Source organism: Amblyomma maculatum, chromosome 8 (genome assembly GCF_055883805.1).
Source record: "Amblyomma maculatum isolate TAMU_Amacu chromosome 8, ASM5588380v1, whole genome shotgun sequence".
Taxonomy (NCBI): domain Eukaryota; kingdom Metazoa; phylum Arthropoda; class Arachnida; order Ixodida; family Ixodidae; genus Amblyomma; species Amblyomma maculatum.
This window is the reverse complement of record NC_139351.1, coordinates 51,216,358-51,230,771: the sequence shown is the minus strand read 5'-3', so window position 1 is coordinate 51,230,771 and position 14,414 is coordinate 51,216,358. Positions and strand designations below refer to the sequence as shown.

The following is a 14,414-nucleotide window of genomic DNA, read 5'->3' as shown; positions in this document are numbered from 1 at the left end:
AGTAATTCTGATCAAACACCGACGCATTTTGACATGCCAGTCAACTATATTGTCGAAGAAGTTGGTTCTCAAGACATGAAAGTTCGAACGACAAGAAATGAGAAGCAGCGGGTGACCGTAATGTTAGCTTGTACTGTGGACGGTAGAAGACTTCCCCCTATATTATCTTCAACCGGAATACATTGGCAAAAAAAAAAGGACTTTCCTGCTGGTGTGATCAAAACGGGTGGATGACTGCGGACATTTTCAACGACTGGCTCCGCACCGTTTGGTTTTATCATCCAGGAGCGTTACTGAGGCCACGTTCGATGCTGGTTGTGGACGCGTTCAAGGGGCACACCACTGACACTAGCAAGGCTTCAATGGCAGGCAACTGGTGCGACCTCGCCGTCATCCCAGGAGGAATGACCTCTCAGCTGCAACCTTTAGATGTCTGTCTGAACAAGTCTCTGAAGGAAAATGTTCTTAAATGTTACAGTGAGTGGACGGAGCAAGGGGACCCGTACCGACGCCTCTCAGGGGGTTGAAGTGAGCATCGTTGTTCCAGCTCGCGCGGTGGATCCTGGACGCTTGGCGCGCTATTTAGAAATGGTTGTCCATGCATTCAAGAAATGTGGAATTTCCACCAACCTCAACGGCATGGAGGATCTTATGTTGTGTGATGATAACGACAAAGAGGCCGGCAGCAGCAGGGGAAATGAGTGATGGTCACATCACTTGTTTGTTGCAATAAAGGAGAAAAAAAAGTTTTTCTTTTATTTCATTGTCGTTAATTAAGGGGGCCATCTTACAGTCGTGGCCATCTTGGATTCGCATGAATACTGTAGTGTGTGGACCTTTGCTGTAGACGACAAGATATTGTGTTCAAAACACCAACAGTGCTTTATTGCTTAAATGTGCAGGAACTTGCTCCAGTGACATTTCTTCGCCTCTTCAGGGATGGGTGCACTACAGAGATGATGGGACAAGAACAAAGCACAAGAATTCAGTTTCAGTTTATGATTTTAGTTGCATTAATCATACACGGTGTATGTTGAGAATGTCGTCTTACACTAACAGAGCCACCGGCTGTTAACAGGTGCATGTAGCATAACTATAAACAACTCAACATTATAACAAATATGTTGGGAAAAGCAGCTAATTGTTGGCAGTAATAAGAAAAAAAAAAAGAAATTAGCAAAGGATATGCAGGAAAGCTTAGTTGATACATTACTGGTTCAGTTTTTCCCACTTGGCATGTTCACAGATAAGTTTCCTGGATACTGCGTTTAAAATTTTGGCATACAATGGCACTGTATAGATGCTAAAGCTTAAGCATCCAAAAAAGACATGTAACCTAGGCGGTTTTCACCATTGCCGTCAAGAAACAACGGTATGTTTAAGTTTCTTCAGCGCTACTAGAACGAAAGTGTGGGCGGAATTGTGCAAGCACTTTAAAGGAATCTGCTTGGATCTGGTGCTGAGAAATGTTAGCTGACGTCTTTATAAAATGAAATTTTTGTTAAGTGGGTTTGTACCTCATTTATCTGTTCATATGTTTAGAAGCTATGCAAATCGCATAAAATTCTTCTGGCTTTCATTTTTTTTTTCTCTCAATTTTTTCAATGGCATCTGCAAAGTTTTACTGTTTGGTCACAGTATGGGTATATCAGAAAATTGTGAAGACGAACATTTGAAGACTAGAAGGGGGGGGGGGGGGGGGGGGGGGCAGAACTCTAAACAAAATAATGACAGCACAGCGGACGTCTTGAGAGAAAAACTCGACAGAACAGATGGCTGCGCAGCTCTTCTTTTCAAATACAGTAAAATCTTGTTTATTTGGCCCTCAGGAAATTATCCGAAATTATTATATTTCAATTATCCGAAAGTTCTAATTGTCAAGCAATCCTAAAAAGCTGCGGAAGCCATTTGCATCACTGCAATTTTGTTTAGTAAACGCCTGTAATATTGTTATGTATACATTCGAAATGAAAGCTTTGCAACAGGACAATTTTTCGTGGATTGGTCAAGTGCTTGTTTTACGCATGCTGTTGGTAACGTCAAAGAAATTTTCCAAAATCACAAGTACCACCGCTGCCCTTTTTGCAGTTCAACACAGTATCAGCGATTCCTTTTTACTAACGGCCCCTTTGCGTTATGGGGATATACTTCGTCATATGGAATGCTACACGTGTAGTGAAGCATCTTCAAAACACAAGCTGAGCAGGATGTGAGTAGGCGTTACAACGGTGTGATGCCACCTTGAAATGAAGTGAAGGCCAATGACGCGCACTGCAGCATCTGAAACTCTGAAACTGCTTGACTGATCACATCACAGTCGCAGAAAGAAACCCCCCCGAGTATCGCAAAACTGAAGCACGAGAGTTGGGGGTTGGTGAACGAGTGGTTGAAAAGGTGGGTGGTCAGCCTGAGAGGTTGGCGGCGAAGTCACTGCAGCCTACTGCGGAGAGAGCCCCAATTATGGTAACAGAAGAATGAAAATATATTCAAAATGGTTGTCATTAATACGGAAGTAGCAAAACAGTGGAAGTCTCGACACAATGACTAAATAGCGGTACAAATTGCACGGGATGATTTCATAGGAATTAGTTTATCCAGTGCATAACAGTGTGTACAGGAACTTTAGGCAAAAGTGTTCTGTGAGTGCCAGTGGAATAAAGATAATGCGACACATTTTAATCTGGACGCTAACGAATCCAAGTCGATACTGCTAATGGACGAATATAGCATACTGTGAGAGCCCACTCACTTGTGTACTCTGCTTTTCCAGAAAGTGTCGCAAAATTATTGCACTGAACTTCTGACATTTTTTACACTAATTTGTGCAATGTGATAGCAGGATAACAATGCGGTGACTCTTGGTTATTTGCGAAGTTTATGTCTAACTTCCTGGCAACCTATTTCACTTTTTTTTTTCTTTTCAATACACATTGTGTGTTTGTGTCTGTTCTTTCAAACTTTGTTCTTGAACTATGTTAGTTTAACCATAATAACAGCTTGAGGGGCTAGTTGGTGCTGCATAATACCCAGAACTGTGGCGCAACATTGTGTGTTGTGTCTCTTTGGATGTGTTTGTGTTTGTTGCGCCACAGTTCTGGGTAGTTTAACCATCTTGTGGAAAAAGTCTTCTCGTTTGCTTACAACACCTGCTTAGGGTAAGACGGCAGTCATGAGGAGGTCACCTGAGAAGCCGCAAGTAGAAGGGATTTGTCAGTGTTACAATGTGGCATGAGCCTGCGTTATAAAAACATAAAACATTGATTCTACCACTGCTTGAATCCAGCAGTGCGGTTACTTTAATTAGGCTAATATAAACATTTGGGAAATCATTGCCTTCTTATTTTCCCTCCTTATTCTCTCCCTCCCAGCTGTGACCCCTCAGCAGCAAAGGAGTGCCAGGCTGACTGTACTCCGAACAGAAGAATCGCCTCCGTCCACTGGTGAGGCTTGGCGTGTTTTATTATTCGCTTTTCTTTCTCTTTGTTAGTTTATTTCTAAAGCTTCTCAACCCCTGAGTTACTAACTCACTGCACTCTTGCAAAAGAAAGGATGTCTAGAGAACAAGCACTCCTTTCTGAAGGACTATAGACACCAAATTTTGGTGGCATTTTTCTTGTTAATGATGTGTTGATTCGCACGCAGTTTTCACCTACGACCGCTGAATAATTTATAATTGAATTCCCTTTTCTCACCATTTTCGGTTTCAACAGGGGAGCGATGGCTGTGATGTCACAATCATGTCTTGATGCGTTGCATGAAAGAGCAGCGATATAATTGCTCATTCTTCGCTTGTAGTGATTTCTGTTCTTGAGACAGGCTGGCTTTATCATTGTGATGAGTTAAATGACACAGCAATGATTATATCGCTGTATTCTCATTCCTCGCGTGGCCTAGACTTGACTGTGATGTCACAGCTATCGCTTGGCTGTTGAAGCCGAAACAGGTGAGAAAAGAAATTGGATTATAAATTATTCAGCAGTCCTAGAAGAATGTGACATGATGATCCGTTTAAAGTACCTAATGTCCAGGGCATCATTACATATGATGAAGCACAAGCCCAAAAATTAGGTGTCTATAGTTTTTTAGGGGAGGGTCTTTCCAGTATGCTTGACATTGACAAAACCAAAATTTTCATTTAACTGAACTTAAATTTTGAATATAATGGTTGATTGGTAGGACAGAGGAAACAAAAAATGGCTGCAAGTTGGAAGAAACAAGCGTGCAGATAATCAGTAGAATCAATTGTACGACAAAGCATATTTTTGACTGCATAAAGTGCAGTGTGAACAATGTGTCACACTCTGCTTGAGAGGTGGCTGAAACTGCTGTCACGTGAACTAATTGCACTGTATTCGCGCATTTCTACACCGTCTGTTGGCACAGTGGTTTTGTTCACTACAGTAATGGCAGGCTTGTACCAGTGCAGCCGTTAAAAAGGCTCACATCTAGCCTGGCTTCTCAATGGTAAATGAATAATGAGGAACATTTCTATCGGCTATGCTTATTTCAATCGTCATAGAAACTGACTGTTACTGAAGTGTCAAGCGTACTCGATATAGAAAGTGGCTACATGTTCACACTTGATCATGATAGATTGTTTAGCTTTGTCCATGCCAGATGGGGATATGTGCACTCATATGGTTGCCAACAACTTCTCCGACTCAGTGGGGCCCAAAATGTGGTCATAACAATCAGACAACCCCAAATATTCGTGAATTTCATGCAAAATCTTTTAGCTGCAGAAAACTGGCTTGAAAATTCTCCAAGTACACTGCTTGCTTCCCGGACTGCTTTTTTGAGCAGTAATATTAAACTGTTTCTAAATCAGAGTCTTCCGCACCACGATGGTGCAGTGGTTAAGATGCCCAGCTCGTGTGCCGGCGTACCTGTTCTCGAGACATTTTGATAGAGGCGAAACTGAGAGGCGTCCATGTGCTGTGCGGTGTCAGTGCACGTTAAAGATCCCCAGGTGGTCAAAATTACTCCATAGCCCTCCACTATGGCTCCTCTTTCTCTCTATCCGCTTTTACTCCCTCCTTTCATTCTTCCCTTACAGTGCAGTTCAGGTGTCCACAAAACAAGTGTGACAGATACTGCACCTTTCTTTTCCTGTGAACCAGTTGTTATTATTATTGTCAGAGCCATGCTTTTGTGTCCGCACAGCCTGATACCACTGTGCAGTGTGGTAGCGTTACACACATTAGTGCATGCCACAAACATGCAGCAATGCACAGTCCATGGCAACCACTGTGAGAAAAGGGAAATTGCGGGGACCTCTAGAGGAAACCCATGGGAAGAAGCGAACAGGAGCGATCGCTTCACTCTTTCCACAACTTGTTATCCTTTTATCAGCTTAATTTGGAGTCTTTTTTTTTTTTTTTTGACCTGCAAATTCTCACCCCATAAGTGACGACTGGCAAGATACCACTGTAATATTATTTAGCTTGATTTATGAGGTTTATAGGACATTTGGGGTTTAACGTCCCAAAGTGACTCAGGCTATAGGGAACACCAGAGTGGACGGCTCTAGAAGTTTCAGTCGCCTGGAATTCTATAATATGCACTGACATCGCACAGCACACGGGCGCCTTGCTTTTCGCCTCCATCGAAAAGCTGCCGCCGAGGCCGGGATTCGATCCCGTGTCCTAGGGAACAGTAGTCGAGCGCCGTAACCACTGCGCCACCCCGGCGGGGTATATCCTTGGGCACTATAGTCGAAAACCTTAACCACTGCACCACTGCGGTGTGGCTGTAATATTGTTTGTCTGGAAGAATACTGGTTTGCTGTAATTCTTAACTTCATCACCTGCTAAGTGTACGTCACCAATTCTTACTGAGAAAATGGATTCGGTATAGAGTATCAGCAGTGAGGGACGAACAGCTAGGCCTATCCAAGCATGTTCTTCTGATTGATGACTCCGCTTATATCCAAAATGTTGCCATTTGTGGTGGCAAAAAGCTAGTTGGTTGTGACTATACTAGGTCAGAAAACAATTTGTGTAGTAACTACTGGCATTTATTTTAGTCTAAGAAATTGGATATTTAGACTCCACAGATATTGAAATATTGGTTTAAATAAGGTACACATTTTTTATGAGGTGCAAGCAGGCTTTTCAGAAATCTCCTAAATGTCTCCGACTAGTCCGAATTATTCATATGATATGTAAAAAGACGATTGGCTACTGTGGCCAAATACAAAAGAAAGCAGTTTCGCTTCAGCTTTCTTTTCCTTTAAATTTATTTAGTTTTATTACACGGGGCGGCAGGGGGCGGCAGAAAGTTAGGTGGGCGGATGAGATTAAGAAGTTCGCAGGGGTCAAGTGGATGCAGCTAGCACAGAACCGGGTTAAGTGGAGAAATATGGGAGAGGCCTTCGCCCTGCAGTGGGTATAATCAGGCTGATGATGATGATGACACGGAAACAGGCAATTCATTAACTTGGGGGTCTTAACTCACATTGCTATGATGGCCGCATTTTGAAAATTTAGTCCTACGTGTACCAGGAGCTGGAAAAAACAGCAAGAATAAACGATTGAACAGTGTAAACAATTAAAAAATTGAAAATTATAACTAATAAAATAAATAATGACTCAAGATGTCTCCTTTGCAGACTAAATTCTGCCATTCTTTGTAGAAAACAGAAGCAGCATTAGCTGCCTTCTACTTAAAGGGCCACTGTCCAGGGAAGGCCCTTTTAAGCAAAGGAGCCCAGTGTTTCGATCAGGTACCGGAGGTAGTCTGTGCAAAATGCTACAGTGACACGTGCGCCGCAAAGCATCGAAAATACAATTCAAAGCTCTCTCATGTTCTCCTTTGGGAAGCCAGCTTCCCCGTTTCCTGCGCTGGCCCGACGGGCCCCAGTAATGACGTACGTACCACGAACGACGTCCATTGGTCCGTCTCGCTGACTGACGGGAGAAGGATGGGTGTCTATCGCTCGCTGCGCGCTTTTCCCTCGCCACAGCCAGACTGAATCCAGCGGCGCGCGCTCCCTCGCCGTTTATTTATTTATTTTTTTTTCGCGCTCGCGGAGTGCCACGCCCCACCTCCCGCCAAACGCGGAGGAGGAAGGGGAATTTGTCTTGCGGAGGCTAGACGACCTCGGGCAGGAGAGTGAAAAACCTTTGCGAGGGAATGGAAGGAGAGAAGCATGACAGAATCGGGTGATTGCGGTGGCTGTAACTGCGTTATTAGTTACTCTTTTCAAAAACATTTTGCGGCCTTGCGTTCTAGGGGCGAAGTCTCACAGTCACCGGGAAAGAAAATATTTTCGACCGGAGGGTGGACAGTGAGCCTTTAATACATGGGTCTTAAGATTGGTTTTGTTATTTATTGCCCAAATTTTATGAAACCTCATAGAATTGTTCAGTGTTTTTCTGCTGATTTCAAACATGCAAAAATGTTCCTTCCAGGGCAAGTATTTCTAAAGGTATTAGAGAATTATTGCTATTGTCTGCTCAAACAATAGGGAAAAAATGCTCATCAGAAACTAGTTTTTAATGCAAAAGTAGATATACTATAAAGTGTAAGGAATGCATTATTGAAAGAAGTTTTAAAATTGAGCGAATAATATTATTCAGCAGCCCACTGAATTTATTTCATTTGGAAAACTATTCTCATGGTAAAGCTCACTCGTGAGGGTGGCGCAAGCTTTTGGAATTAAGGCTAAATGTTTTAGCTTCAAGACCATTGTTGTTTAACTCTCATGCCCATCCCTCATCTAATGCCCCATACCAGGGGCCTTTGAGGTATCAAATAAATAAATAAATAAATCGGTGGACCATGTCGCACAGCTCTGCGAGCCTTTGCATTTCAATGTTCCTAGTGTATGAAACGAGCAACAATGGCTGCTCAGTCTGGATTGAAGACTCACTTCTCTCTAGGAGCTACCTTGTCCTGCAGGGAGGCTCAACCACAATTGACAGTCACGCTTGTAGCACCGGATATGTGTTCAGGTCAATCCTAACTTAGCTGAGTCACGATGGAAAGTTCTGATGTGGTAGCCATACAGCACGTTGCACAATTACTGGCAGGCTGTAGAATGCTTCTCCCAGCTAAACTGCTGAATCCTGGCAGCTCAAATTTCGCACAGAAATGACATTTTGTTGTTAGTATTTTTTTATACGAAATTTGCTTGGGGTACTTGCTTGATTCAATAAAAAGAAGTCGGATGTTCTTACCGTATACGGCGGCAGTGAAGCAAAAGGGACCACTGCCCCAACGCTAATACCAGAGGCGCCATCTTTTGCATTTTGCCCCAACTCTGTCACAACAAAACTAGAGGCGACTGAAGGTTGTTGCACAAGATGCGTCACCGGTGTTGGCGTCGGGGCAATGGTTTCTTTTGCTTCACCGCCGTCGCGGACTTCTTTTGAATGAGTCAGCAAGTACCTCAAACAATTTTGGTATTAAAAATACTAACGGCAAACTGCCATTTCTGTGCGAAATTTGAACGGCCAAGATTTCACGGTTTAGCTGGGAGAAGCATTCTACAGCCCACCAGTAATTGTGCAATGCACTGTATATTGAGAGTTATTATTTTCTAAGATTTTCAAGGCGATGCACTAACATTAGAGAGTGCTGTTTCATTGATTGTCAAGGCTTGAGGAATATTTTTGGTATGCTGTGTCTGTATTGATATTCCCATCCTAGACACCTTATGTCATTTCAACTGAATGACCAGAAGCACGTTAAATTTACTTGACCTACTTTCAGCAGCACTACAAGGCAAATATAATATAATACACTTGGAAGACTGCAGCAGTGAGAGCATAAATAGGCGCATATAAGGTCTTTGAACCGTAATTAAATAATTCAGAGTTCCTTTGAAATTCAATCATTCATAGGTAATTCAGTTTTACAGTAGTGATCTGGCAGTAGATATCCAAGTGTAGGAGGCACTTAGGTCAAGTGTGAACAACAAGTGTGAACAAGTGTGAACAATAAGCAGCAAAGTTAGGCGGACGGTGACAACATCCACATTGCAGAGAGAGAGAGAGATGTGAATTTATTGGAGAAAACTGGCTTGAGGCCTGCTGGGGGCAAGGGAGTGTACGGGATCGTTCAGACGCGCGCGAGAATCGTACTGCGAGCATACCGGACGCAATTCGCCAGACGCTAAAGGTTAGCTCTCTTCCCCGGAACATGGACCACAACTTGCATGTGGCCCGTAGAGCAGCCCGGGCGAAGTATGTACAACTAAATTTAGCTACAAGATCCACAACGGTATACACGGACGCGGCTCCGTATACAGGAAGCTCCCATAATAGCGCAGTGGCGGTAGCTATTGATTCCAACCTAAAGGAACTAGCTAGCGCCTCAGTCAGGGAATGCACGGTAGCCGAAGGGGAGGAGCTGGCCGTCGCTCTTGCGGTGGTAGCCGGGTATCGAAGCAACACGTCCCTTACCATTCTTACAGATTCTAGAGAAGCGTGCCGTAACTACATGAACGGCCGCATAGGTCGTGCCGCGCTCAGGCTCCTCCAGAGCGCGACCCCATCAAAAGTCAAACACAACATCTACTGGGTGCCAGGACACACCGACATAGCGGGAAACGAACGCGCCGATCAGGCAGCTCGAGGGTACACGAGCCGAGCTTCCTCCCAATTGGACGATCTACCCGAGCGAGTCAGCCCTACGTACTCAGATATTCTGAATTACTATAAGGGGGTACGGATCCGCTATCCGCCGCCTCATCGGGATCTAAAACAACAAGAGGCAGTGTACTGGCGAAGACTGCAGACAGGAACATTCCCTAACCTGCATATCCTAAGCAAAATTTACCCGTCACAATATCGGGACACCTGCCCATGGTGTGGTAGCACACCTTCGTTATACCACATCACGTGGCAATGCAGAAATAACGACAGCTTTCGTAAAGACCAGAGTGCGGAACAGTGGGAGAGCCGGCTCTCCAGCGGCGATTTGGATTGCCAACTAGGTCTAATCCAGCACGCCCAGCAAGCAGCGAAGCTCAGCGGAGCCCTGGAATAGGGGCACCGACCCTGTGAGAAGGCGGAAGATGGAACTCTTCTGCTACTAGCACAAGACCCTCCTAGAGAAACTAACATATTTCCTATCCTATCCTATCCTCAGACGCGCGCGGGGGCGTCCATCCCCCCTCCCCTTCCCCTCAAGAAAGGGGGTGCCCCTCTGTGTCGCATTCCAAGAAAGACACCGCAAAGCGACGGCGCCGTCCCCTAGTCACTCCTGTGTTGGGAGCTCGTATTTGACAGCAAAGGTTATGGCAGGTGCCCGCGGTGGGCGACAGCGGCGATCGCTTAAAGATAAATAGACAAGTTATAACTGAAGACTTGTGGTAGTGAACACCTTCACGAGTTCCCACAGGGTCAGTGTCCACGAACCTAAAAATTGTCATGGGTCACCTGCCTGTATTGTTCTCTGTGTGGAAACAGCATTGCAGACAGCTATGACCGGGGGCGGGGCGAGGGGGAATTTTCTTGGCCAAATCACTCCGCTTATGGCCACTGATTGATCCGTTGCTGACAGAGGAGCATCGCAAATGCAAGGGGCCCCCTGCCTGGAAAAGGAACCAGTTTGCGCCAACCCGTGGCTCGGCGGAACGCGGGTTGGAATTTACTTGGTTGAAGGGCAGGGTTAGATGTGACCCACTCTGGACACTTATGAAGTTCTACAGTGGGTGAAGTGTCCATTTCTTGCAGCATTCGTGGCTGAATCCAGGTGTCATAGCGTGGTGGCAAGGCACTGTCTGGAGCCCTCTCACGTTCCCACATGAGGTGCTACCAATTTAAGGTCGTTTCATCACAGCTGCCAACGGCGGTGGTGACTATGGGTTCGTGGGTTCATTGAACCATTCACATCATGCTGTACAAAAGAGGTGTAAAAGGCAACTTCGACATTTTTTCTGCCTTCCCAGATATTACTGAAAAATTTCGTGTTATGCTCGACATAGTGTTCAGTTCCTTTGTGCCAATGTTCCCAAACCAGCGGTCTTTTATTGCAATGTAACTTAGTTAAAAGTTTTCGTTCTGTAGCTTCAGGCCAGGTGTCAATTTCGCAGACCCCAAAAATGGCCATATGGACCCCTATTAGAAGAACACTGGTTTAAGAAGTAGGTGTTCGCACAATATTTTTTGTTTCAATATCCGGATGTCAGGCTGGTCGAAACCCAGTTTCAGTCTTAGTTTCCCCCTTTTTTCTTTGTTGTTTATTAAAACACTTCTACTTGCGTATTTACAACTTTTTTTCGCCAGAGTGAGGGGATAATAAGGGAATGTGATTTATCAACTCAAAATGTTTAAACAACCCCAGAGTTAAACTGTCAGGCATGATGAAAATGCCTACAGATTTCAGTGCCATATTGCTTGCAGCAGCAGAGATAACAAATCTTATTTATATTGTTTTTAATTTGTCATTCATTTTTTTTTTTTTGCTGATTTTCTGGTGCAGACGAAGATGACCATAGCAACTGCACCAACGAGAGCATGGCGACTGGTGCGGGCGACATCTCGGTGCTGACGGCCGGCGACCGGTCGGACTGCATGCAACTCAGCCCCTGCGCGGCAGGGTCCAGGCACCCAGAGTCACTATGACATCGGCCGCGTCTTAGTTGGCAAAAGTTGGACAAGTATCATGGACGCTAGTGGGGACTGATATCTCCTCCACGTATCAGTCTTAGCCACCGGCAACTACCTAAAAATGGGCTTCTTTCATTCTGCAATGGATCGCCGCCAGCAGTGGTCAAGTTTTTTTTTTTTTTTTTTTTTAGGATGTAGTTGAACTTGCTGTGATGCTACAAAATTTGCAGTGCTGGAGTGATGCATAGAGGAAAGGAACTGTTTCAGCACTGGAGATATCGCTATTCACTTTTTTTTATTGAAGTCAGTATTACAGCGCCGTCTGTGTGAGTGTAGTGCCAACTTTTGTGTGGTATGCTCTTGGTACCTCATTGTGTCGCCAATGGACACTACGATGGGCCAAGTCTGAGCTTTGGAGATGACCATAAATGCAATGCAATGAGGTCATACTCTGCATTTAGTAAATTGTTTTATTACATTAGTATTTTTCATTACTGAATGCTTGACAATGACTCAATGAATGATGAAAGAGGAGGGAAGGGTGGCATCGTTGCATACATTTTCTTTTTTTTTTTCTTTTTTTTTTTTCTTTTCTGGAGAAATGTTGCAAGTCAGGTTGGTTGAGACTGTTTTGTGTCACTCGTCAGACACACACGTTTATGTTGAGGCCGGATGCCACTTGCAAATTTTAATATTTTACTACTAGACAGAGCCTCATATTTTATACTTTTTACACTTTTAGGTATGCTCAAATGTTTATGAGCTCTATGTTTTCTCAAAATTTAGGCTGTTTTCAATTGCATGAGTCTATACACTCATATTATATAGAGCCTCTTCTACACTGTTGTGCATCTGAAGTTATATACAGTCAAGCCTGGTTTTTGTGCCATGTTTTTGGACAAGCCATCGAATGTCTTTTTTTTTTTTTTCTCTTAGTGAGTACTTTGCTGTAATCTTTTGCGGCAACCACAAACACTAGCTTTCACTGCGAACAAATTAGTTTCATTATCTGTTTATTTACTATGCCACAAATTTCGTGTTCGGAGTTTTCGTTTTGTGTGTCCGTGGTGCTTGTATTTTGGGAAACAAACTCTATCTTTTCTACAGTGGTCCTTTTTACAACATGAGTGCACATTTGACTTGCAGCATTTATGCTGATGTTTCTTTGTAGATCATTCAAGCTGAGCGTACAAGTTTTAACCGTGCGAGTACATTGTATTTCAGTGATCTTTACTATTAAAAAGTTTGGCATAATATATCTACTTCCTGATGTTCTTTTAATCAGGTACTCTTTGTGGTGACTGTGCAGTCTGTGTTGACGTTTTCCAACATTAATCTCAGGCCAGTCTCTGGTGAGTCTTTAGTTGCTAATGAATCGATTGATGTTGCCATATTTTTTCTTATGTTCCGAAGTCTGAATGTATCGTGAAGACCTGTGCACTTGTAAACATCTCTAAACATCTCAGGAATGCTCCGCATTAAGGATTGCATAAGTCTGAAATATGAGTCATTTTATAAGTATTGCCCCTTGGGCTTGTGCCGCCTTTATTAAAGGAGTATAGACATCAAATCTTTGCTTGTGCAATTTTTTCTTTTTAATCAAGCATTAGAAATTAGTATATGTGGGCCCCCCATTGTATTTTATGATTACTTGTAGAGAATAATTTATTCCTCTAATGCTTTTTCAGTGTCTAGTAGAACAGAATAATGGCTATGACTTCAAAGGTAGGTTTAGGTCACACGAGGCATGGCACAACTGAAGTGAATCGAGAAGTGGTTGGCGAAGAACGAACAAGCTTTATTAAAGGTTTGTAGTATTTATAGCCGTTGGCTAGCCACGTCACCGCAGCTACTGTCGTTAACAGTGGCTTAGCCGGTATCTCGGTAGATAAGCACGTGTTCATGCGTCACAACAATTCTCCCCTCTTAAGGAGTGAAGCGGTCGGGGCGTCGGGTGTTCCTTTTTGACCTACGCAGTGTCACTCCAGCGCCGCCAGTCACCGGTGCCTCGTTTGTACTGTCCTCAGCTTGTGAGCCTGACGGCGTTTGCATGTCAGCGCCCGCTTGACACTGGCTCTCGCTGCTGCCGTGCACTTGAGACTGCGGCTCTCCCGATATACTTGGGCTGTCTTCAGCCATTGATGCCTCCGTGGGGGCCTCGGGTTTAACCTCCGCTCCTTCCACACTGGTTCTCCTGGTCTTTAGCTGATCCAGGTGGCGGCGATGTTGCTCCCCACCTGCGGTCTTTACGGTTGTCATGCGCGAGCCCTCGGTGGACTCTATCACACCTGGTTTCCACTTGTCACCTGCTCCGTAGTTCTTGAACCAGATTTCCCTGCGCAGCGGTTTGCCGTTGTTGCAAGCACCTGCAGAGGGAAAAGGTCGTGACACGATATTGTGCAGTAAACAGCGCGGCTCGTAACCGAGAAGCATGGAGGCCGGGGTTTTCCCGTTTAGATGGGGGGTACGCCGATAATGAGACAGAATGTGGTCCAGGCGTGCTTGCAGACTACCGTGCGTGTTCTTGCTTAGACCTTGCTTCACGGTACGTACCGCCCTTTCCGCCAGGGCGTTAGACTGCGGCTTGTAAGGAGCTGTCCGCAAATTAATGATACCATTGCGCATCATATATGCCCTGAACTCCTCGCTACTAAACTGCGGCCCGTTATCAGTCACGAGAGTCCTTGGCAAGCCGAATCGGCTGAACATTGCGAAGCATTAGAAATTAGTATATGTGGGCCCCCCATTGTATTTTATGATTACTTGTAGAGAATAATTTATTCCTCTAATGCTTTTTCAGTGTCTAGTAGAACAGAATAATGGCTATGACTTCAAAGGTAGGTTTAGGTCACACGA

General features: G+C 44.4%; 1 protein-coding gene across 1 annotated transcript in view; it reads left to right on the top strand.

The window, feature by feature from the left end:
* The window catches only part of bora (aurora kinase A activator-like protein bora), a 40,614-nt gene extending 27,546 nt beyond the window's left edge, over nt 1–13,068 (top strand). The window contains exons 10-11 of the mRNA XM_084576275.1: nt 3,369–3,440; nt 11,431–13,068. Coding sequence (XP_084432401.1) covers nt 3,369–3,440; nt 11,431–11,573 — 215 coding nt within the window. The 3' untranslated portion in view covers nt 11,574–13,068. The remainder of the gene's footprint in view (nt 1–3,368; nt 3,441–11,430) is intronic.
* Nucleotides 13,069–14,414: the final 1,346 nt, after the last annotated feature.